The following is a 27,834-nucleotide window of genomic DNA, read 5'->3' as shown; positions in this document are numbered from 1 at the left end:
TTAAATAATGAATATAATGACAAAAATGAAAAAGAAAATGAGTTATTAAATATAATAGATTTAAAAAATACAGGTACATTTAATGATGATAACTTTTCTTTAGATGAATATAATAAATATTACACTACTGATTATAGTAAAAATTATAAAAGTAAAACAAAAAGTGTTGGATTTACATCATTCAAGGAAGATGATGATTTATTACAAAATATGGAGTCAAGAATTATTGAGAACAATGGATCAAATAATAGATTTCACAACACATATGGAGTAATGAATTTTATCAATAGTGTAACTATTTATAGCAAAAAGTTAAGAGAAATACATCAAGCCTTAAAAGATTTTGATCCTATAAATGATAAACTCAAAAAAGACAGTGTATTTAATTTGGGAATGGAAAACTTTTACACTGAAAAGGAAATTTTTACTAGTTGTACATCAGAAAATAAAGATGAAAATATGGAAAAAATAAATGAGGATAATGTAAATGTAGACATAATGAGTTACAATGAGATAAGACCAAATGAAATAGATAAAAATCAAATAAATAAAGATGATATAAGTGAAAACAAAATAATTGAAGAGGATATAAATTATAATGAAATAACAAAAGATGAAATAAATGATCATAATATAACAGATGATGAAATAAATAGCAATAAAATAACAGATGATGAAATAATTGAAAATGAAAATAATAGTTCAAAACTGAATGATTCAACTTATGAAGATGATAATTATACATTTGTTGAAAAAAATAAGAGTTCTTTTGATGAAACAATCGATGGAGATAATTTAGACGAAAACTTTTCTTTAACTAAAACTTTAAATGCAAATAATATTAAATGTATAAATTATCCCATATGTTGTCAAAATAATTTAATGTGTCTCATGAATGGCTTAATTAATTACTATAATTTTCCAAATGAAGGAAATTACGAAAATGATCATAATGAGAAAAAGTTGTATGATGTAAAAAACGATTATTCTATAAACTGTGTATCTAATAGTAAATTTAAAGATCCTAAAGAAAAACTTCATTTATTAAATGAGCTAAATGATATATACATATTTAACTCAAATGAAAAACAACTTGTTATGAATATTATAAAACAAATTAAAAATGATATAGAAAAAAACTACGGGAATAAATGGAATATATTTTTTTGTTCATCAGATTGTTATTTTAGATCATTTATATCTAAAGAAGATGAATTAGTTTTAAAAAAAAATTACAGTGAATTAAAAAATAAGATAATGTTTAGTAAAGAATTTCATTTTAATAAAGAAGTTAATCATGGAGTATATGAATACGGAAATACTAATGTTGTAGAATATTTAACTTTACCAGAAAATAAGAAAGTTCATGAAATTTACATTTCTAATAATGTTAACGAAAAATACTTAAAAGATCACTATGAAATAATTTGTTTCCAATCAAGAAAAGTTAATAAATTCGATTTCTTAAGTGCTAGATCTTTTTTTAAATCTATAGATTATAAAATATTACAAACAAAAAATATAACACATGTGCACATTGATTTCTCCTATATGAATGATCAAATGAAATATAACTTTAAACAACATTGTATTAATGAATTTATTAGTAATCCAAATATAAGTATGGAAGATCTCTCATATAGCTTGCTAAATTTAGCTACATATTTTTATAATGAAAGAAATGGGACATGGTGCGTTTTTATTTCAACTGAAAAGACTTTTGCTGGTATAGTTAATATAGTTAAAGATCGTTATTTAAGAATGACAGTTCAAAATCAAAATAAAAAATATAATATTATTTTATTTGAAACACCTTCATAATATTATTATATCTTTTTTTTTTTTTTTTGTTTTGAATACTTTAATTATTATTATTACTATAATAAAATATACATATTTAATTTGTTTCTTTTTCATCGTTAAAGATTACCTAATTTTTTTTTTTTTTTTTTTTTTTCTCTCTATTAATTTAACCATCATAGTGTGTAATTAAATTATTTTATATAGATATTTATAAAAAAGAAATATAAATTGCTAAAAAAAAATTGTTCTATATTACTATTTTATTTTATTTTTTTTGAAAATAACAAAAAACACTAAAAAATTAATTAAATTTCTTTTAATTGAGGCAGTGTATTTATTTACATATAATTATATGTAACTAAAAAAATAACATTAACTAATAATATTTAATAAAAATATTTCAAAAAAAGTTAAGGGCAGTAAAAAAGTATGTTATAAATTTTAAGGAATAATAATTGTATATTTAATTTTATTTCATTATTCTTTTTAATCTTATTCATAAAATAACCAAGATTGTGATTATAAAATTATATTAGATTCTTCTCTAATTATATACACAATATAAATAATTTACTATATCTAAAAAAAAAAAATTTTAAATAATATTTTTTCTTTACTAAATTTTTCCTGTCTACTCAAGACAAAATAAAAAAGTTAAAAACCATATTATAATGTATATATTAAAAAAAATGAGTAAAAATAAAAAATTTTTAAATATATGAAAATAAAAGTCCCGTAAAATATTTTCCTTAATTGCAATGTTTTAATATTTTAAATGTAATTTAAAATAATAATAATCTTAAATTTATTTCATTTATTCCTTAAAAAGTAATATAAAATCTAAATATCTTTTAAAATATGTTTCTTAAAAATAATGTTAATATTAAAAAAAAAAAAGTTTCATATATAAAATTTCATCTAAAGAGATATATATATGATATTTTTATTTTTGACAAATTGTAATATATTTTTAATCTTTAAAAATATAACAAAAATAAAAAAGATTTATGCAACATATATATATAAATATATGAACATAAAATACTTAAACATTTTTAAAATAAAAGAACACTAATGTAACAAAATAAGATGCGGTGTTCAATAAAAAGTTTTAACAAATAGATAAAAAATATTTTAAAGGCAAAAATATGAAAAAAAAAAAATTTTTTTTTTTTTTTTCTTTATTCCTTTCATTAAATTTAAAATTTATATAAAATAAATGAACTTGTATATATATATATATATATATATATATATATATATATATATGTATATATACATATATTTTGAAAAATATTCATAATTTTATAAAAAAAAAAAAAGAGTAATATATAAAATTGAAGGTAACAATTGATTCAATCCTTAAAAAAATCTATTATAGTATAAAATTCACAAAATGTTGTTAAAATTTTAAATTAATAAATTATATTAAAAACTATATATCTTATATTAGAAATTATTGTATTATATTATTATATAAAATGATTGAAATAATAAAAATTTTTGTATACGATTACACATATAATTATATATGAAATATTTGTACAATAGTTTTCTTTATAAATGTTAACTAATGAGCAATTTTAATCATTTTATATATATATATACACTTTATTATTATTTTCCTTTAAATTTTAATATATTTCTGTACGGTATGAAAATAAAATATTCTAAACTATAAACAAAATACAATTTTTGTTCGGTTTCGGTATTTTTTATGTATATCACATATATTTAATACATTCTTTTTTTTTTTTTTTTTTTCTTTTTTTTAATTATTTTTTGTTCCTTTTTTGTTTGCGTAATCAAAAACTGTACCATCATCTGAAATTAAGCATTCACCAGTCATTCTAGCTCTCATTTCTATTGCTAATTTTTTACTTAAACTACTACCATAAGTATTAATTCCAAAATTTTTTGTTCTCTTACATCCACTAGGACTTCTCCATTCAGCTCTCCAAGCTTGAACAATGCCGTTTATTCTGATCATATAAACCCCAGCAGGAGTAGAACTTGGTTTTTCTACTTTATTATACACATTTATATCATCAATTTCTTTTTTAACATTCTTGTTAAACATATTTTTTTGTGAATGTTTGTTATAATAATCAGGAGAAGATAAATCCTTTGATGATTGATCATAGTTTGGAGTAGCGACACTTGTTTCTTCGTTTGTTATTTCTTTACTTATTTTTTCACTAGGTGATAGATATAAAATATTGTCATTTGTTTGGTTAGATGTATTATTATAAACTTCACAACTATTTTCACATATATTAGGAGAAGATACATCATTTTTATTTATATACATATTATTTCTACTGTTTAATAAGTTTGGTGATGACTTATTTTCACTGCTATTAGTTTCCTTATTATTATTATCTACATTATCATTATTAATTATTCTATCAGTATCATTATTAATTATATCACTACTATTATTATTATTATTATTATCAACTGTATTATTTATAATGTTATTATCATTGTTATTGCTAATATTAGCAACAGAATTGTTATTATTAACAGTATTAATTTTATTACGTTCGTCTGTATTTAAAGGTAAAGTATTATAAATATTATCTCTATAATTTATATAATTTTTATTTATATAATTATTAGTTACAAAATGTAAATCTTCATTATTTGGTAATGGAGATGATGATGAAGCTCCTTTATTATTTGGATTTACTTTTTTCGTCATAATGTTTAAATTATTATGCATAATATTATTTTTATTTATATTATATTCATCTAATTGGTACATGTCTCCTCCTGCATTATCATTAGAATCATTTTTCAAAATATTACTTGATAATTCTTTTCTATTTGAATTATTTTTTTTATAAATATGTTCAAATTTTTTTCTTGCAGCAATAGCTAAATTTCTAGCTCTTTCTTCACCAAATTTATTAATTGAAAAATATCTTTTTTCTTGTTTTCCATTTGAATACCAATTAGCACAAAATGCTTTTTTTGAATCTTGATAAAATACACCTTGTGGTAATTTAACAGATTGATCTAATAAATTATTATCACATAATTTCTTATTATTAGATTTAGCATAACTTATTGCATTTTCTAATGATTTGGAATTACAATATTTCAAATACATATTTCTATTTTTGTTATCTAAATTATTCATATTATCTAACATTTTTTCTTTTCTTATAATACCAGTATTATTATTATTATTATTATTATTATTATTATTATTATTATTATTACTGTTATTATTTAACTGATTACAACATTCATAACTTACATTTCCTTCTCTCGTATTATTATTTATTTTATCATTATCACTACTACCATTATTAAAATCTATTTTACAATTGTTCCTACAATTTTCGTTTATACAGTTATCATTCTTTTTATTTTGTTGATCTTCACATCCTTGTTCTGTATTCTTATCATTATAATTATTACCATAATAATTACTATAAATTATATTATTTTGAGTTCCTTTCATAAAAGTTTGATCACAAAATTGTGATTCTGATGCATCATTACTGTTAATATCTCTTGTATTATTCTCATTATTTTTCAACATACAATTGTCATGTTTGTTTCTCATTATTTCCTCATTTGAGTTAGGTTTATTATTATTATAGTCATCTTTCAAAATATTGTTTCCTGTATTATCATTATTCCATTTATTAAATGAATTTTCATTTATATTTTTATTTTCGTTTTTATAATTATAACTTTCATGAGTTAACTCATTTTTACAAAGTTCATCATTTTTTTCATTATTTCTTGTATCATATTTATTACAATCTTTTTCATAACCAAATTTATCAAATGCATTTTGTTCAAAGTTAAAAGATTCCTTATTATTCAAAACATTCATACTTTCATCTTTTAAATGAGAATCATAATTATTTATATTATATGTTGCTGTATCAACATTATTATATTTTGTATTTTCTATATATACATTATTTTCATTTTTTTTTTCATCAGAAGATAATAACTTATTTTCTTTATTCTTATCTCCATTAATTTCACTGTTTTTACAATTATTATTTTCTTCTAAAGTTTTATTATTATTACTATTAAGCATATTTTTCTTACAATCTTTTTTATTTACAATCATATTATTAGAATCATCTAAATTTTCGTCATTATTTTTTAATGTGGTTCTTTTTGAAACGCTTTTTTTATTCATATCTTCCTCAAGAGTATTATTTATATGGTTAACACTGCAGTTATTTAAATTATCAATATTATTAGTACTACTAATATTATGGTTAATGGTATTAGTATTATCACTATTACAAAAATTATTATTATTATTATTATCCATGTTATTTATATTTTCATTAGTTGTATTAATATTAGTATTTTCATTTATAATACCATTATTATTATTATTCTTTTTATTTTTTAAATTTTTTGTTCTATTTTCAAATGCAAACCTTGCTTTTGTTGCCAAATTCCTTGCTTCATCCCATCCATAATATTTTATTTTAAATCGCTTTTTAATTTGTTTTCCCTCTTCATACCAACTTCCAATCCATGCTTTTTGTGATCGATCAAAATAAACCCCCCTTTGTGGTTTTAATTCCGATGCAGATAATTTAAATTCATAATTATCATTCACATCAATAACATTATTTCTTAATTTATTATTTACTTTTCTTGTATTAATTCCTTTATTATTTATATTTTCCTTACCTGTTGGTGAGGATTCATTATTTAACTTGGATTTATCTTTGCCATTATTACTATTAGAAATAACACATACACCATTCATTTTATTATTAGCATCAGAAATGCCTGATGATTTATTGTCCCTTTTACCGAAAAAATTTGCTTCAAATTCATAATTTTTCAAATAATTTTGGTTAATAACTTTTGTTCTTCTTCCTCTACCATATTCTAATGAGAAATTATTTAAAAAAAAATCAACATTTTTATTTCTATCTTCTTTAATTCCTAACTTCGATGAATCTATATTATTTAAATGTTCTTCATTATTTTTCATATCTTTATTTTTATTAATTTTCATAATGTTATAATTAGAATTGTTATTTCCATTATTTAAATAAACATTTTTATTATCTATCTTATTTTTACCTCCATATAAACTATTTACTAAACCTAACTCTTTTTCATTTTCATCTATATTACTTATATTAATATTTCCTTCATTATCCTTATTTTCTTCAGTACCTTTTCCTTTTTCTATTAATAAAAGTTTATCTTTATCTTGATCATTTTTATCTATACTATCTCCTTTTACATCTTTTTTTCTCTTAATATGTTCCTGTATATCATCATTGCTACTTCCATCATTATATAAATCTACTGAATTATTTAAATCTTTATTAGAAAAAAGAGAATAATTATTTAATTTATTATCATAAAAATTCTTTTTATTTTCTAATTGTTCCACATTATTATTATATAAATTCAAGGTATTTTCATTACTGTTATCACTTCTAACTAACAAAAATTTCCCAAGTTCATCAATATGATTTATATTTTCATTGCTATTTTCATTTAAATTAGAATAACTAAAATTAGATAAATATTCACAAAAGTTATTGCTTTTCTTAGTTTTCATATTCTTATTATTTGAATTATCATTCGTATAAAAACCAGATTTATATACAACTGAGTTATATAATGATGATAAGCAATTTCTCATTTTTTCTTCTTCCAGCTTTTTCTTTTCGTTATTACATTGTAACAATACACTATTTTCATTTTTTTGATTTTCCTCATCATATAAATAATAATTTTTATCATTTTTGAAATGCTCTTTATATACTATTTCATTATTATCTTTTTCATACGATAGTGGACTTTCTTCCTCTGTATTAGATATAAAATTTATATTATCCTTCTTCTGATTTAATGCATTATTTAAAAAATTAAAATTTTGTTCGTATAATTTGCAGTTATTATTCATTTCCTTTTTTTGTAAATTTCCCTCATTATTATTATTTTTACAATTTTTTTTTCTATCAAAAGAATTACCATATCTTGAAAAATATTTACTTAAATATTGATTCATTTCATTAGATATATCATTTAAAGATAAATTTTTATTTTTTTCTAATAGATCATATAAATATGATAATTTTAAAAGATTATTGTTGCATAAATTTATACAAGATGAAGAAAGTGGTAAACTTCCGTAACCTTTCATATCTTCTTCTAGTACAGTATTATATGAAGATTTCAAATCTGTACATCCATTATTAAGCATATTGTCATATGGATAATTTTCTAAAATATCTTTATTTATTTTTTCAACACTATTATTTATATTTTTCATATTTGAAAAATTATTCAAAAAATTTTTACCTAGTTTATTATTTAGTAAACTTTTATGTTTGCAACAAGCACAGTTATTATTAATATTTACATTACTACCATTATAATTATTATTATTCATACTATTATTATAAGTGCTATTCTGTAGTAAACTACCATTATAATTTAGATTATTCAAATTAACTGAATTGTTATTATCATCTAGATATTTAGAATCAAGGAAAATCTTATCATATGATAAATTATATACATTTAGATTTTTGTTTTTAATTAAGTTTAAAATATTTGATTTACAATTATAATCACAAGAGTATAATTTATTATCAATACAATCATTATGCAAACTATTTTTTTGTCTCATATTATTATTAAAATTCAAATTTTTTAATTTTGTATAATCTATTTTTTTTTCATCCGATAAGAAATTAGTTAAATGATTTATATTCATATCACAAAAAGAATTTTTCTTATTGTTACATATATTTAAATTCTTACTATAACAATTATATAAATATTTTAAATCATTTAAAGTTTTCATTGAACAAATATTATTTTTATCATTTAACATGTTATTTTCTGTATTATCTTCGTTTAATATATAATTATTCTTACACATAAGGTTGCATGTATTCAATTTATTTATATCTGTAGAATTATTTTTAAATAAATGATTATTTACCAAATTTTTTGATTTTTTGTTATTATAACAATTATTATAACAATTCTGATTTTTTGAATTATTTAGTAAACAATCTAATGTGTTATTATTCATATATAATTTATCATAAGCATCTTCTTCATTAGTATTTAATATATTGTCACAGTTATTATTATCATTATCTAAATTATGATGTATGTGTTGATTAAATTTATTTATTTCTGATTGACTTGATTTATTTATTAAATAACATTTTAATAATTTTAAAAAGGTTTCTTTATTTAAAAAATTATCATTTATGTTATTATGCAATAGTTCATTTTTTTTATTAATATTAATGTTTGCATTTACATTATTGCTATTATTATTATTATTATTATTATTATCAAAGTTAGGTGAAGTATTATCTTCATTTGTATTTTTATTTTCACTAAAATCTACATTATTATCATTAAATGTAGTATTATAATTATCATTATTATTTTCATTATTTTGGTTACCTTTATTATTATTGTTATTTTTATTATTTTCATCAATACATACAGAATTATTATTATTATTAATAATAGTATTAGTATTAATATTATTGTTATTCATAGACTTGTTGTAATTACTATAATGATATAGAACTTCTTTAATATAATCACTAAGATGATTATTATAATCATAAATATTATTATTATTATTATTATTGTTATAATTATTATTTATATTATTTAAATTATTATTTGCATTAAAAATGTTATTACTATTATTAGAATAATTATTAAAATTATTTTTTAAAAAACTATTAATAATAGCATTTATACTGTTATTAACTTCATCATTCTTCTGACAACTCATTTTTACATCTTTACCAGAATTTAAAATATTTTTATCCTTCATATCAACTGAGATTGACATATTTAATTTATTAATCTTATCAATTGTATTACTTTTTAAAGTTTCCATATTTAAATTTTTTCTTTCAATATTATCCGTGCATCCATAACATGCATTCACATTCATATTTTCTACATTATTTTTTTTTTCTTGATGTTCATTTAATGCATGTTTTTCTTTAGTGATTGAATCAATATCAAAAGACTCTTTATCTCCTATTTTTGTTTGATTTAATTCCTTTTCTTTATCATCCGCCAACCTATTTTCAAAACCCTCAGGTAAGATATATTTTATACTCTGTTCATCTTCTTTATTGTTAATATTTTTATATAAAGATATGTTATTTATCTTTTGATTTTCTATCTCTACTAATCTAAGATTATTCAATTTTAGAATAACATTGTTTATTGTACTTGAATGTAATGAATTTACGTTACCTCCATTTTTTAATATAGGAATAAAAATTAAAGAATAGTTAAATATATTTTGATTAAATAAGAAACTAATAATTTTATTTAAATAATGAGTTTTCATTTTTTTTGTTTTTTTATTTTTTTTATTTAAGTTTAAATAAGAAACATTATTATATGGATTACTATCAATTTTTGTTTCTATTTTTAGGTTAGAATCATTATTCTCAGGAGTACATTCATGATCATTGTAAATTTTCTTTTCATTTATTAAATTAAAATCATTATTATTTTCAGGATTTAATATTATATTATTAGAAGAGGGACTACTTTTATAAGTTGAATTAAAATTACCTTCATAATTAACAAGCAATTTTTCGTTTGAATAAGAATTTGCTTTATTTTCAAATAATGTTGAATTATTATTAGAAATATTGCATTTATCATTTAAAACATTATCTTTAGATATAAAAGGTTCTATATTTGTTGAAATATTTTCATTTGCATTATTTTCAATAGATTCATTATTATTACTATTTACAATAGTTGGATGGTCTTTATTGTTGCAATTAATTACTTCATTTCTTTTTAAGTTATTTTCTTCTAAATTATTTTCCTCCATTTCATTATTATTAATTTTAATATTATCATCTTCTTTGTTAATCGTATTATCAGAAATTGAAAAATTGATGCAATCAACAAATATATTTTTTTTATCTTCATCATTTATATTTTGCTTTACATCCTCTTTTTCTTTTATCTCTATCTTTTCATCATCAAGTTTGTTTAATATTTTATCTTCGTTATTTTTATTTTCGTTGTCTTCCATTTTCTCCTCTTTCCATTTTATATTTTCTTCTTTTTTTTCTTTCATTTTTTCATCCATTTTTTCTTCCATTTTTTCTTTCATATCCTCTTCAAAATATTCATTCAATTTTTCTTCATTATTTTCCATTTTTTTTAAAGAATCCTTTTTATCTTCATCATTATAATATTTCATTTTAAAATCATCTTCATATTTATCTAATTTAACGTTTTCATTAATTGTTTCAATACTTGTTCTCATATCACTTGGTGCATAATAAATTTTATCTTCTTCATCAATTACATTTTCTTTACTTGAATTAATGTTTTGATTTTTTGGTAAGTTAATGTTATTATCCTCAACCTTATCACTTTTTATATTTTGAGTTTCATTATCATGCATCTCACTAGAAGTTAATTCTATTTTAATTTGTTTATGTAATTTATTATCTAAATTTTTTTCTTCATTTATATTATATTTTCTTTTTAATGATCTACTACCTAAACATTCATTATTCAAATTTCCATTTTCCTTATATATGCTTTTTGGTAAAGATTCATGATTGATTATATTTATATTTTCTTTATTCTCCTCATATAAAATGTTCTTTGGTAATTCAAAAATTTGTTTATCTTTTTTTTTGATATTTTTATTTAAGCTATTATTACATGAAGGAAATCCATTCAAATATTTTTTTTTTAATTTTTTAATGTGTTTTACATATGTAATAACAGAATTAATATCAATATTAGAACTATCAATAGAAATAATTTTACGAAAATGATAAAAATATTCTTCTCCATTATTATGTCTTACCCATTCTGAATTAAAATCTTTTAAATAATCAAGTATTTGTATAAAACATATTTTGACACTACACAATAATTGATCAATATATTTATTAGCATCAGAATTAATAACACCAAACATTATTTCATTAATGACTTTTTTTCTTAATTTTTTTTTGTGAGAAATTGTACTATTATGAAGAAAACCTATATCACTGGAGCAATAAAAATTTGCTAAATAAAACAATAGCAATGGTACATATATTTTTAATTCTTTTGATAAGGTTGTATTTTTTTCTATGTTATTATCTTTTGAAAAATCATGCATATTGCATTGTTCTGTATTATTTAAACTTGATTGTTTTATTTCATCAATCTTTCTTACATTACAATTTTTTAGGTAATTGTAAATTTTTAATGCAATGTTCTTAAATACATTTTCATTGTTAACATCTGAATCTTTTACCATATTGCTTCCTGTAAGAAGTAAATAATTTATTTCTTCATTAATATTAGAAGTATTATTTATTTTATCATTAACTGTATTATAATTCAAATTATTTTTCATTTCTACGTTATCTTTAAGTGATACTTCTTTTTTATTCGTTTCATTCAGACCAACTAAATTATTATTATTAGTAGTAGAAGTAATAGTATTATTATTATTATTATTATTATTAGTAGTAGTAGTAGTAGTATTATTATTATTATTACATAACTCTTTAATATTATCTTGTAGAAGCGCATAATTAAATGGAAAATCATTTAACATATTTACTTCTGAATTATATTTACAAAAATTATTTAATTCAATATTTTTATTATTAGGAGAATAATTTTTTATATTTTTATCTGATGATTTCTCTAGTATTTTTTCTAAATAAAATTTTATTAGTTTAAAATTATTATTAATAATATTTTGTGATTCATTAAATTTATCTTCATTACCTTTCTTTTCTACTACTGAATTTTTATGATATATGGAATTTTTATTATTGTAATTGCAGCTAGAATTACAACTTTTTTCATTATTGTTTTCTTTATAAAAAATTGTATGACTATTTAACTTATCCAAAGTGTAATCACTTTTTTCTTCTTTCTGAATAATATTTGTCTCACCTATATTATTAGTACTTATAGAATTAACTTTATTAAATTCATTTTCATATGTATGTGCATCAATATCACTATGTTCATTTAATGTATTTTCTTTTACTTTTGAGTCTTTATTAATTTCATTAATATAATTACATTCATTTGTATTTATAATAGGAGTATTCAAAAAATCAATAACTGAATTTTTTTTAGTAAATTTTGGAAAATTTTTTTCTCTTGTATAATTATTGTTCATTGTTTCCTTTTCTATTATTCTTTTATTATATTTCTCGCTATTCCTATCAATGCATAAATTACATAAATCACTTGCATTCATAATCTTATTTTCATCAATTGTTGAATTTGAAGCAAAAGAATCAATATTTTTGTTTTGAAAAATATTTGATACCTTTTTTAATTCATCAATATAATTTTTGTAGTTTTCTACTTTATTGTTTAATTTATGATTTTCTAATTTCATAAATTTATCCATTTTACATTAAAAAAAATTTTAAAAAAAAATAAAATATATATATATTTTCACATATACTTCTTAAAAAAAAAAAAAATAAAAAATAAAAAATAAAAAAAACAATAATTAAAAGAAAAATTTTTTCTTCCTTATTTAAAATAATACATATCACAATATCCTTAAAATCTTTTAAATAATACTTTAAATATTTAATAAAAATATGGCAACAAATTTTCCATTATATTTAAAAAAAAAATATATATGTACGCATATTCATACATATGAATATATATAAATATATATATTTTTTAATAACACATTATAATAAATTAATAAAATAAAAAAATTTTAAAAAAAATATTCTTTAAAATTCATATACCTTTTTAGAATTAAAATATGATTTTTAAAGTATATTGTTAAAAATATTCTTTTAGTAAATTAGATTATTTTTTAATTCAATATATTATTTTTTCCTTTTCTTTAATTATTTTTGCCACCTTTTTTATAAATTAAAAAATTTCCTATTTTATTTTTTTTTCTCTTCTATTATCTTTTTTTTTTTTTATCAAAAAAGAATAATAATGACATTTCTAAAAGTGATGTATTTATATTTTTTTTCTTTTAAAGATATAAAAAAAATTGTATTCTAAATCATAAATGCATTAAAAAAAATTTGTTAAAAATATATTAAATTATTTTTAAAGCTTTATATATATATACATATATATATATATATACAACTAAATGCGAAAAATCATTTTGCAATTTACGAAAAATTTAAAAAGATAAATGTTAAAAATATTTCCATTTAAGTATTTTAAATTAATTAAAAAAATTCATATAATAAAAAACAATTATTTTATAACAAATAATTAATTTAAAAAAAAAGGGTATATGAATGCAAATATTTATCCATAAAATATATAGAAACTGTTTAAAGCCTATTAAAAATAAAGATAAAAAAAATTAATATTTATTTATATATATATATAAAATTATATAAAAACTACTATAAAAAAAAAAAAAAAAAAAAGAAATAATGCTATTATATATATACACACATATATATATAATAGTATATTTTTGTCTTTATATAATTTTTATGTACTTTTTATTCTTTTGTATACAATATATGTTTTAATCAAATATATAATATATATAAGTTTAAATAAAAAATTTTTTTTTTTCGATTGTTGTTCATGTATATAAAAATATATGCATACATATATATATGTATAAACATATAGTATATACATAAAAATATATAAAAAGTAAAATCCATATATTAAATATTTAAAATTTTTTTTTAAATTGTATTTACAATAAATTTTAAAATTTATTAAAAATATAATTTTTATTACAATTATTTTTAAAAATTATTGATGAAAAAGGAATGTATATAAAATAAAAATGCATACATTGACAAATACGAAAAATTGAAAAAAACTTATAAAATTGACAAATATGAAAATAAAAATTTCATACAACAATTGACAGATTTGAAAAATGAAGAAATATTTATAATTTACTATTAAAATTTTCCCTTTAAAAATATCTATTTATAAAAATAAAAGTAATGAAAAAAAAAAAAATAAAAAAAAATAAAAAAAAAAAAGAGATATCTAAAATATACGAAAAGTTATTTTATAAAAAATATTTTGATAACAATGCTATTTAAAAAAAAATGCAAAATACACATAATATTATGAAAAATATATAAGTTTTTATTTTCTTTTTAATGCATATTCTTTGTATTTTGTAGTTACGGAAAAGAAGAAAAAGAAAGAAAACGTAGGAGCATAGAGAAAATATATTATGCATGCATGCACATATAAAAATATAAAAAAAAATTTATTTAAATAAAATATAAAAAAGAAAGAGTATGGGTTTGTATATAATGTAAAAAATTAATTAGTCCTTTTATTTTTATCATTGAGAAATATAACTGTCTTAATACATGTATTCGAAAATATAAAAATACAAAAAAAAAAAAAAAACTTTTATCACACATAAAAAAATATGTATTTAAAAATATTTTGGAGGAGAATTTTTTTTTTTTTATGTATTAATTGAAATAAACTAAATAATTGAAAAAATAAATTACTAAAAAGTATATACAATTCTCTTAATGTATAGATTCGAAAAGCAAATATAAAATTAACAAAGCAAAAAAATAAAATTTATTTCAGGTAATGAAATGTCTATTTAAAATCTTTTAAAATATGTATTTTATCTTTATTATTTTTTTTTTTTAATATCACATTTATACAGATTTCATGATACACATAAAACATATCAAAAAAAAAAATAAATTTATATATATATATATATATATATAGTTCTCGAAGATCAAATTAGATCAAAGAAAAAGGGAAAAATATAAATTTTAAAATATTAAATTTATGCATAAAAAAAAAAAAAAAAAAAAAATGCACTAACAATAATATAATTTACACATTTAATAATTTTTATAAAAAAAAATGGAAAAAATATTGATAAAAATCAATATTAGCTTGCATTTACATTAAAAGAAAAAAATGTTTTTTAAAAGTACTATGGATGTGCATATAATATATACAAACATACATAAATACATACATACATAAATACATACATACATACATACATACATAAATACTTACATACATAAATACATATATACATAAATACTTATATACATAAATACATATATATATATATATATATATACATTACCAAATTTTAAAAAATTATGTAAGGGAGTAATAAAATTTTCATAAAAACTGTTCATATAATTAAAATATACACATATATATAAATAAAACAAGGGGTTTATTTATACATTAAAAAAAAATAAAATGATTATTAATATTATTGATTCTTACCTATTTACATGAATATGATAAAAACAAAAGTTCAAAAAAATCATGCATGTTCATATTATTATTATTTCATAAAAATAATTATACTTTTATTAGGATTACATAACTATTGATAAAACGTAATATACATAAAAAAAAATAGAATTAAAAAAAAAAATTAATTTATGTGTAAAATCAAATAATATATTATTTCTTGTTCATATATTTTAAAAACCATATATTGTAATTATAAAACATTTTCTTATGCTTCTTAAGTGGCGTTCAAAAGAAACATGTAAAATAAAAAAATTTAGTGAGATAATAATATATTCTTAAAAAAAAAATTATAATTAATGTTTATATATATCTATACATAAATAAAAAAAGAAAAAAGTAATAAAAAAAAAAAATGTATACAGAAAAAAAAAAGATATAAGGTGAAATAAAAATTCCCGATATTCTAAACACAATGTCATGTGTTCTATTAAATATTTGTAGTTATGGTTTATATATTCTCTAAATGTGCAATGTATAGTTATTTTGAATACACATGATAGTTATTTTCATAAAAAAAAAAAAAAAGAAAATGAATAAAAAATTTATATCTTATTTTATAAAAATATTTAATAAATAAATTAATTAAAAACAAGTAATTTCATAAGGAAATGTTCATATTGTTAATAGAATAACAATAAATTTACCATTTCACACATTAAACATAAAAATATGATAATTACATTTAACAAATATATGATACATAAATATTTTATTTTTTTTTTTTAAACAAAAAAAACATATATTTTTTTTTTATGCAAAATCGATCTTCACACGCAAAACAAATTTTGTTTGATTACTAAGAAAAGAAAAAATTTTAAATAATTATATATTTAATATAAAAATAAAATATAGAACAAACGCACTTTTATGCTCTGAATATTATATTAAATTAAAATTTACGAAATTAAAAAAAAAAAAGAAAAAAATATATGCATTTAAAATTATAATTGTTTTTTTCTCTTATGCTAATAAGTAAAGAATGGTAAAAATAACACATTCAAAAAAAAAAAATAAAAAAAAAAAAAATTGCGAAATTCAATAATATTAAAAAATTGAATAAAATGTAAAATTTATTCATGAAAATATAATATATTTACAATTCTTTTTACTTAGTTTCTTCCTATTTTTAATTAATTAAAACATCAACACAAGAGAAAAGGCAAAATTAAATAGTAATCTACAAAAAAAATTACATAAAACAAGAGATTTATTGCAAATTTTTAAATGAAAATACAAGCACAAGATAATACTATTATATATTTAATAAATATTTATGCAATGTAATTTGAAGGTAAAATGTTTCAAAAAAAAATAGGTAATGTAAAATATGTATTTTTATTCAATAGAAATATTAGACTTTTTTACATTTTTAATGTTTGTCTCATTAAAAATTTAATAAAAATGTTTTTATTTTCCTTTTTTTTTCGTTCCTTATAAAAAATAAAATAAAAACGGAATCACTAAAAAAAAATAAGCAGAATAAACAAGAAGATTACATGCATTAATAATAGTTTTTTATTATGAAATATTACAATTTTTTCATTTTATTTAGCTTAAAGATTTTTACTTTTATATTTTATTTCTAGATTAATATGAAAATTTATTGTCTCTTGTAAAAAAAAATTAAAGCATGTTGAAAAAAGAAAAAAGACATAAAATTTATTAAATTGATAAGATTTAAAATATAAGAATATATTTTTTTAAATATTTATTATATATAAAGATATCTAAAAGGAATGCGCATATGTAGTAGGAAAATTATAATTAAAAGCAAACAATGCTATTTCAAATTATTATATTTAAATTTTTGCGCACATTTATGGTTTATTCTAAAAAAAAAAAAAAAAATCAAACAATTAAAAATAAATAAAGAGTAATAATTGATTTTTCTTTTTTCTTTTTTTTATTTGCACTATTCTGCTTTTTTTATATTATTTCTACGATACTCTTCTTATAAATACTATAATACATATTAAGTTTACATATGTTTAAGTTTATATTTTTTCATTTAAGTATATATTATTTACTTGCTCATATTTATATATATATTTTTTAATTTTTAAGAATTCTTACATAATACTACTTATAAATGATCGATACTCGTTTTCAAACTTTTTTATTAAAACTAATATTGCATTTAAAATTATTACTTGTACATAAACACACTCTAGTGCATATATGTTTTTTTTTTTTTTTTTTTTTTTTTTTTTTTTTGAATTACACTTTTTTAATATGTATTTTTTTTTTTTTTTTAAAATACTGATAATAACTTATTTGCAATTATGAGTGTTTAATTTTCCTCCTTTTATATTAGCTTAAAAAATGTTATAAAAATAATTATTAGTAAGCTCTTATATATATATAAAGTATATAAGTAGGTATGAAATCTGCACACACATATATATTTATATATATTTATTTTAGATATATGTTTAAAAATATTAAAATATATATCTTAATTTTCTACAAATATTATGGATTATACAATAATTTTTTTGGTATTATTTTTTTTCAAAAATAATTTTTATGGTTTTTTATATTTTAAAATTTTTATTAAAATATTTAAAAAATCATATATTTTTTTACACATATGAAAAAAACTTATTTTTGAAGTTCATTAATAATTCTTTTACCAAGCCAATTATTAATCTTAACAAAAAAAAAATTTACGTTACATACTTAAAACTTTTTTTTTTAAGTTTTCTTTTGAATTTTAATAGGAAATGGAATATATAAATATTTTTTTTTTTTTTTTTTTAATATTTATAATTAAAATTTTATCTAATGGAATTCCCAATACTAAAAAATGCCATACGCTCTAATAGTTTTTTTTTATTATTTATTGTGTTTTTATTTTTCTTAAAAATAGTAAAATGGTGCATTGGTAAAGTTTATTTCATTTCATAATTTTCTAGAAATACAATAAAAAAATAAGAACTTCATCAATAACAAAAAAAAATTTTTTTTCTCATATTTTTAGTAATAAAATAATAGAATTATTAACTCAATATATTATTTATTAAATATTTTTTATCTTTCAGAACAAGAAAATGTCTAGTTTATTTTCTTATTTTTGTTCAATATTATCTATATAAATCAATAATTGTCATAATCTCAAATAATTCAATTTTTTTTTTTTTTTTTTAAACTATATTAAAATGTAATTTAAAAAAATATGTGCATATTTTTATAAATATATTTAATTTAAATATTAGCATAAACTTTCATGAATAAATTTAATTACATATATATATATAATGTATTGAAGCATTAAAAAAAACAACTAATATATTCTTTACTTTTATATATCTTATAACATATATTAAGTAAAAATTGTCTTATATATATAATTATTTTAAATATTCAAAATGTAATATCTTGATTTAAAAGTATATGAATACAATAATAAAAAAAAAAAAAGGAAATGAAAAGCTCCCCAAAAAAATTATAAATGTGTTGAAATATAAAAAATTCACTTCTTCTGGATTCATTAATTTAATCATGCTAGTTTTTGGTAAATTCATATTTTTACCGTCAATTTTTTTATATTTTTATTTTAAACTATTATTTTTAATAATTCCTTTAATTTATAAAAACGTTTTTACTATTTTTCAATTAAAGAGAAACTATGGATGCTAATCACAATATTGTCATATTCTATATATTTTAAAATTAATACGTAAAAGTATTTCAATAATATATATTTTGTGTCTGTATCTAATCAAAAAAAAAAAATCAGAAGTAAAAATCAAAAGAAAAATTTTTAAATTAGTTTTAATACATATATTTTAAGAATTTAATATATTTTTATTCTTTAAAAAAAGTCTATTTTTAAAGGAACACAAACAGATTTACATCTCTATTTATTAAAATAAACTGTTTCATTTAAAAATAAAATGTAATTAAAAAAAAAAAAAAAATAAATGAAATGTATAATTTTATTTTTCTTGATAAAAAAATATTAATAATTCATTGAGATTTTTTATAATTTTTTTTTTGGTTTTTATATTTTTTTTTTTTTTTTTTTAAAAAAAGAAAAAAAATATTTCAAAAACTTATTTCTTTGTAAAAATATTTTTTAGTATTATTCTTCCATTTTTCTTGTTAAAATAAATGTTTCATAAAAATATGTTTACATTTTTTATTTTTCCAAGAAATATAAACTTAAATTTTTTTTATTTTAATTCTGTAAGATGTTAAAAGGAGGAAGAAAATGTCATTAAAAGAAAATTGCAGAGAAAGAATTTTTAATGTAATAACGAAAATAACAGAAAAAAGTAAATATGTTATTATGATTGTAGATAACAATGCTTATAAAATATTATCAATGATATGCAAAAATGAAGAATTATTAGAAAAAGGAGTTTCTCTAATTGAATTAATTGATACGGCAAGAAGTAGTTTACAAGATTTTGACTGTATATATTTTATAAGTTCAGATATTCAAACAGTAGATTTCATGTTAAATGATTTTAAAAATGAAAAAGATGCAAAATATAAAAATATTCATATATTATTTACCTCAAATATAGGAAAAAATAGTAAAATAATTGATTTAATAGCTAATAATGATTTTATATTAAAAAGAATAAAAAGTTGTGCATGTATAAATTTAAATTTTTTAGCTTATGAAAGTAGAATTTTTTATTTTGAAAATAATTTAAATTTATATGATTATTATCCTTTAAAAAATTCAGATATTTTATTTGAACTATCATCTAAATTACTATCTGTGTGTTCATGTTTAAAAATATCTCCTTACATACGTTATCAAAATTCTGAACTATGCAGGAAATTTTCAGAAGTATTCTACAATAGCTTAAATAATATGGATAAACTACAAAATAATAATAGTAATGATGATTTAATATTAATTTTAGATAGATCAATTGACTGCTCTATTTTATTTATACATGAATATTCATATCAAAGTTTATGTTATGATATATTAAAGATTCGAGTATCATATGAAGAAGATGAGGAAGCACATACACTCTCTTTTGAAATTACAAATAATGATCAGAAAAAAGAAGAGAAAAAAGCTATTTTATCAGAAGATGATGAATTATGGCTAAAATATAGGCATTATCATATACAAGATGTTAATGAGATTATAAAAAATGAAATTTCTTCTTTTGCTGAACAAAATGCAGTAGCAAAGATTCAAAAAAAAAATTTTTTAAATCCATCTGAAGCGTTGGATGCATTAAGATCACTACCTCAATATGAAAGCATGATTGAGAGATATTGGTTACATGTGTATTTATGTAATAACTGCTTCAAAATTTTACAAAAAAAAAATATAGTAGATATTGGATTAATAGAACAAGATATTTGTTGTAATGTAGACAAATATGGGAAAGAACTTAATTATAGTAAGAATGTAGCTAGTGTAAATTCTATCATTACTAGTGCTGATTATGACCAAGAAGAAAAAGCAAGGATATTATTATTGTATTTTATTAATTATGTAAATATAAATGAATATGATAAAATAAGAATGATTGAATCTGCACAATTAGGTTTATTTATGCAAAAAATGATAAATGAATTTTTAAAATTAAAGTTACATTTAAATTATATGTATATTGATGAAAATCCGTCATCATCTAATAAAGTTCATCATGTGTTAGATAAAAATAGAAAAAAAATTAAATATTATAAAAATATAGCTAAAAACTCCAAATATGAACTAACTAGACATGAACCAAATATAAAAGATTTAATTTTACAAATATACACCAACACTTTGCACAAAGGTCAGTTTCCATTTGTTGATGAGATTAAATCTCAGAATATCAACAAAGTACCTCCCTCCTCAGAACAAAAGCAAAATGTATCAAGAGGAACAATATGGGAGTTTAAAACAGAAACAAAAAAGTTATTAAAAGATGAAAAAAAAAAGAAAATTATTATTTTCATAATTGGTGGAATAACATATCCAGAAATAAGGCATATATATGAATTATCAGAACAACTAGATCTAGACATTTATTTAGGTGGGACAGCATTATTAACAAGCAATATACTTTTTAACCAATTTAAAAAGTTGTCTAATTTTTAAATTTAACACGAATTGTTTTTAATAATTACTTTTAGTTATAATTTTTAAATTCTTTTTTTTTTTTTTTTTTTTTTTTTTTTTTTTTTTTTTTTTTTTTTTTTTTTTTTTTGAGTTATATATTTAGTTAATTTTAATAGCATTAACTACATATATATATATATATATATATATTATATTATATCTTTATTAATTAACAAGATAGAGTAAAATATGTTTAAATAAAATATAATACAAAAAATTTAAGTTCTATAATTAATATATTTTTGTTTTTATGTGTGTAGTATAATTGTCACTTTTTTTAATAGCACATTATTACCTTATTATTCTGAATATATATATATATAGGTGTGAATATATTTTTATTCATATGTTTATTTCATAATTTATGAATTTATATATATAGTAAAAAATAATATTTACTTTTACTTTTTTTTATTTCATATATTTATATATATATATATATATAAAATGATTTCCTATTTTTTTAACATTTATTATATATACATAAATATAATTCCTTTTTTTTCTGTATTTAAATATCCTTTAAAATAAGATGATTATGGAAAAAGAATATTTTTAAATGTGTAAAGGCATACTTTTTTGTCATAAAAGTTAAAAATCTTTTGGTATTTTTGTTTTTTTTTAATAAATTATAATTCTAAGAAAGAAATAACTCTGTTAAAACATAAAAAAAAAAAAAAAAATTGTTTTATTAAACTACAGAATTTGAGTATTATATATAGAAGTGTATGATTAAAAAATATATATAAAAATTATTCTTAAAAAATGTTACCAGTTAGAAAATTTTTTTTTATTATTATTTAATAATAAAAGATATATTTGTAGATAAGAACAGTAATATGAAAAATATATGTACATACATGTTAATTATGAAAAAAAAAATATAAAAAATAGAATGTATTATTAAATCTCATTTTTATTCATTCCTTTTACACCTAAGAAAATGTTTTTAGTTATATATATAAATATTATAATACATAAAATTAGAAATTATTTTTTTTTTTTTTTTTTTCAACTTGGTATATTTGCTTAACCTTATGCTTTAGTTAATTTTTTTTAATTATTCATTTTTATCTGCTAATTTTTTTATATTATTAATATTTCTTTCTTGTTTAAATAACTTTATCCATTGATTAAGCTTTTTGTTCACATAATCAAGCTGTTCATTTTTTTCATTTTTTGCATATATACTATTATTTCTATATTCTATTTTTTCTTTTATTAAATAAATAGAGTTATTCCATTCTTTTAAAATGCCATAATTAAAATTAATTTGTCTTAAAGAATTTACATTTTTATTATTATTTGTGTCTTTTGACAAAAATTCAAATGGTATTAAACAAAATGGATTATAATTTATATCATAAATTTTCAAATAATTCTTTGTTTTTATATGATTACCAACATAAATATAATGAAAGCTATTTATAATTTCCGACTTTTTACTTTTTGAAATTTCTAATATTAATTCATAGTTGTTCCTTCTAATAAGTTTACATAATTCTAAATTACTTTTTTCGTCCTCATGGAAATTCATATCTTCAAAAAATGCTAAAAAACAATTAGAATTTAAATCAGACGACTTCAATATATTAAGAAAATATTCTCTATCATAAATTTTGCAATAATGTTTAAAAATAATATCATTTTTATATACATTATTATTCTTCAAATAAAAAAGAACACAAAAAAAAAGTTTCCATTCTACATTCTTTATAAAAATAAAAGTGTATCCTTTTTTTATTATTTTTATATCATTTATGTCTATATTGCATATTCTTCCATTAATACTTTTTTTCATATTATTCTTTATTTCTTCTAAATGTATTTCTTCAAAATTGTGATTATTTCTAATTTCTTTTATATGATTATATTCTTTATTATTTTTGAATATGCTAAAAAATATATAATTTAATTTATCTATAAATTTTTTTTTTTGAAAAAATGTTATTTTTTGTTCATCACTAAAAAAGGAATGTAAAGTACACATTTTATTATCAGTCTTATTTCTCCCATTATTTCTCAAATGGTCTCCCTCATTTTCCTTTTTTAAAAAATTGTTAATTTTAACTTTTTTATTATTTATTATATTAGTAATTTCATTTGATAAATTTAAAGTATTATCTGAAATTGTGCTTTTAATTTTTTTTATTTTTATATTAGAAAATAACCTCTTAATTTTGTTTATCTTCATAGAAATCTTACTAAAAAAATTCATATAAATATCATATACATTTAATACCATAATATCCTCTTTTTTATCATTATATGTAATACTGTTAATTTTGATTTTTTCATTTTCTATATTTTCATTTTTTATACATATATCATAAATATATATATATTCAGAACCATCAAAATCTATGCATACCTTATATGTTTGTTCTAATATATCTTTTAAATAGTTAAAATTATCATTTTTGTTATTTATCTGCTTGTTATTTTCAATTATTATTTTTTTATTGTCTACATTAGTCAAAATATTTTCTAAATAATTGTTCTCTTTTTTTATGTATTTATTTTGGTTTTCCTCTATTTGTATATTAAATTCATTTGCATTATATATTAAATTATTCTTAATGTTGCTATCGTTGATCTCTGTATTTATGAGAAAATACTCATTATCATTATGTTTTTCATCTTTTAGTTTATTATCTCTATATATATTATCTATGCTATTTTTCTCATTTATATTTTTTTCATTATTCAAATCATTTGTAATTTGTGCATTTGTTAAATTATTTATATCACTTATATTTTTTTCATTGTTAAAATTATTATTACTGTTCACATTTTGCTCTTTATTACTATCATTTACATTTTGTTCATGATTCACAACATTTTTCGTCTTTTGATTATTTATATCATTTATTTTTTTTTCATTCTTCAGTGTATTTATATCATTATCATTTGTTTCCTTATTTAGGTTACTTTGATCACACTTCTTTTGATTACACATATACGAGCAAATTGTTTCAATACTTGATATACTTGCCTTATCGTTCTTTAAATTATTATCTGAATTCTTAATAATATTTTGATAGTTATCTAATAAAAAAGAAAAACAAATTGTATATATAATTACAAATAACTTTTTATGAATATATATTCTATATTCTAATTATTAATAATATATGAATTTAAGTTAGAAAATATAAAAATAATAACACTCAATATGTTCTATTAAATTTCTAATAAATATATATATATATATATGAAAATAAATATAAATGTTTACAAATATAAGATGATATAAAATTTTATTGCATATTTATCTAGTAATTAAAAAAATCTACAAATTTTAATATATACTAATATTATTAAAATAAAATAAAATAAAATAATTGTTCTTATATTATAAATTATTTGAATATAATAGAAAATACATAGTTATTAATTTTTTTTTAAACTTAATATTATATATTAGTATAATTTTTTTTTTTGTGAATTAATCTTTCACACTATTCTATTGTATATGATAAATGTAGCATATTTAAAAATTTTATTTTAATAAAATTTTTCCTTTTTGTCTTTATGAAAATGTTAAGCATAAATTAAAATTATTTTCCATATTCAATTATTTTTATTATTTTTTTTCTTTATTCTTAAATGTTATAACATTGGTTTAATTACTGTATTTCAAGATTTTTTTAAAATTACACAAATACATATATATATATATATATATATATATATATATATATATATATATATATATATATATATATATATATATATATAAATATATATATATAAATATATGTATATATAAATATATGTATATATAAATATATGTATATTTACACCATATGCATATTGTGCACTATATATTTTTTAATTTAAGATAGTATTTTATTATTCTATTTATATTATTATTTCATTTTTTTTTTTTTTTTTTTAACTTATATATAAATGTTATTTTTTTTATAAACACATTTACATATTTTTTTAAACTATATGAACTTTATAAAATAAGTATAACCTTATATATTTAATTTATATTTTACAAATATTTAAATATGTACATATTATTAATTACATATATAAAAAAATACTTAAAATTTTTATTTTACTCATTTTTTTCTTTATTTCATGGGGATGTGTTTCTCTTAGTTTTCTTGTATGTTTTTCGAAATTTATAAATAGCATTTCATCCATTTTTTTTAGAAAAATAAAAAAAAAATAATATAAAATAAAATATAATATAAAATAAGTACCTCTATAACATATAATAAAATCAATTAATAATATATCATAAATATTTAAATATATATTTATTTAAAATATAATCAAAAATTAATATTTTGAAAGATTCTATTAAACACACACAAAATTAATGTGAAGATAAAGTGAACACACATGCACAATTCTTTAAAGAAAAAAAGTGAAAATAAAAAAAGAAAAGTTAAAAAAGAAAAAAATAATAAATGTAGATATATTGGAAATTGTTAAATTTTCCATTTGTTATGTTATAGATTTATTTTTTTACTATTTGCCTTTTTTTTTCTCCACCCTTCTTTTTATATATATATTTATATATATAAAATAATGTCGTAATTTTAGATTAAAAAATTTTCTAACTTTAAATCTTTTATGGAAAATTAATTTAAAAAAAATTAAATATATTAATTTCACTTACAATTTGCATAAAAAAAATTAGGAAAAGTAAATAGATAATCTAAAGCAACATAGAACCAAATTTTTTGAAAACTAAAAATACAACTCAATCTATATTCAAAGAATCATTTTTGTACTAATATATATATATATATATATATTATAAAAATTTATATTTTTTTTTTTAAAATTGTCATTTAAGTATAAATTATTTACCCTAATGTTATATATTAAAAAAAAGGAAATTACGAAAAAAAAAAGTATATATCAATTTTTTGAAAAAATTTTACCACAAACATAATTTGCCTTAGAAATTTTATAATTAAAATACTATATATATATATATATAAATTATTTTTAGAATATATATTTGAAAGAATATTTATAAGATAAAACTTTTATTATATTACTTATATATAAAAAAAAAAAAAAAAAAAATTTCCGTTATTTATTCTTCTGTTTCCTTATTAACTCTTTATATATTATCTTTAAATAAAATATTTAATATATCCTTTTTGATTTAAATCAAATAACAAATAAAATACAAATTTTTTTCACATAATTTTTATATTAAATTTATTTGATATCTTTATTTGATTCTATAAATATTATAGGAAATATAAATTTATATTCCATTATTATTTTTTATTATTAGTTGCTAAAATTAAATATCTTTAAAAAAAAATATCAGTTTTTTAAAATAATAGAAAACACATAAGAAATGTAAAAAAATTTTATATAAATCATAAAAATAGGTATTATTTTTATAAAGGTTTCTGTATTTCTTTTACCTAATGTATATTTTAAAAGTTGCTTAATACAAAAAAAAAAAAAAAAAAAAATAAAATAAAATTTCATTGAATAAAATTGATATAACTTAGAAAAAGTGCAAAAACACGTTCTTATTTTATTTTATTTTATTTTTTTTTTTTTTTTGAAAGATTATATTTTAAAAAATTGTAATTCTTGTAAAATTCTTTAATTGAAGTTCTTAATGAATTATATATAACATTTAACATAGTGTAACATATGAT

At 17.1% G+C, this 27,834-nt stretch overlaps 4 protein-coding genes across 4 annotated transcripts in view; 2 read left to right on the top strand and 2 right to left on the bottom strand.

The window, feature by feature from the left end:
- PGAL8A_00142500 (myosin E, putative) overlaps window positions 1-1,821 on the top strand; it is a gene marked incomplete at both ends in the record, with an annotated part of 4,431 nt that extends 2,610 nt beyond the window's left edge. The window contains one exon of the mRNA XM_028674962.1: window positions 1-1,821. This exon is cut by the window's left edge and continues 2,610 nt beyond it. Within this exon, the coding sequence (XP_028526541.1) occupies window positions 1-1,821 (1,821 nt within the window).
- A 1,753-nt stretch (window positions 1,822-3,574) lies between these two features.
- Window positions 3,575-13,222, bottom strand: ApiAP2 (transcription factor with AP2 domain(s), putative; the record flags this gene model as incomplete). Its single annotated transcript, XM_028674961.1, has 1 exon — window positions 3,575-13,222. One exon carries the CDS (start codon window positions 13,220-13,222, stop codon window positions 3,575-3,577), a length of 9,648 nt encoding a protein of 3,215 aa, XP_028526540.1.
- A 7,089-nt stretch (window positions 13,223-20,311) lies between these two features.
- Window positions 20,312-22,162, top strand: PGAL8A_00142300 (syntaxin binding protein, putative; the record flags this gene model as incomplete). The annotated part of the gene is made up of 1 exon (XM_028674960.1): window positions 20,312-22,162. The coding sequence occupies one exon, from the start codon at window positions 20,312-20,314 to the stop codon at window positions 22,160-22,162; it is 1,851 nt and encodes a 616-aa protein (XP_028526539.1).
- A 1,081-nt stretch (window positions 22,163-23,243) lies between these two features.
- Window positions 23,244-25,142, bottom strand: PGAL8A_00142200 (conserved Plasmodium protein, unknown function; the record flags this gene model as incomplete). Its single annotated transcript, XM_028674959.1, has 1 exon — window positions 23,244-25,142. One exon carries the CDS (start codon window positions 25,140-25,142, stop codon window positions 23,244-23,246), a length of 1,899 nt encoding a protein of 632 aa, XP_028526538.1.
- Between the last annotated feature and the right edge of the window lie 2,692 nt (window positions 25,143-27,834).

The sequence above is a fragment of the Plasmodium gallinaceum genome (assembly GCF_900005855.1).
Source record: "Plasmodium gallinaceum strain 8A genome assembly, contig: PGAL8A_v1_65, whole genome shotgun sequence".
Taxonomy (NCBI): domain Eukaryota; phylum Apicomplexa; class Aconoidasida; order Haemosporida; family Plasmodiidae; genus Plasmodium; species Plasmodium gallinaceum.
This window is presented reverse-complemented; position numbering and strand designations above follow the sequence as displayed.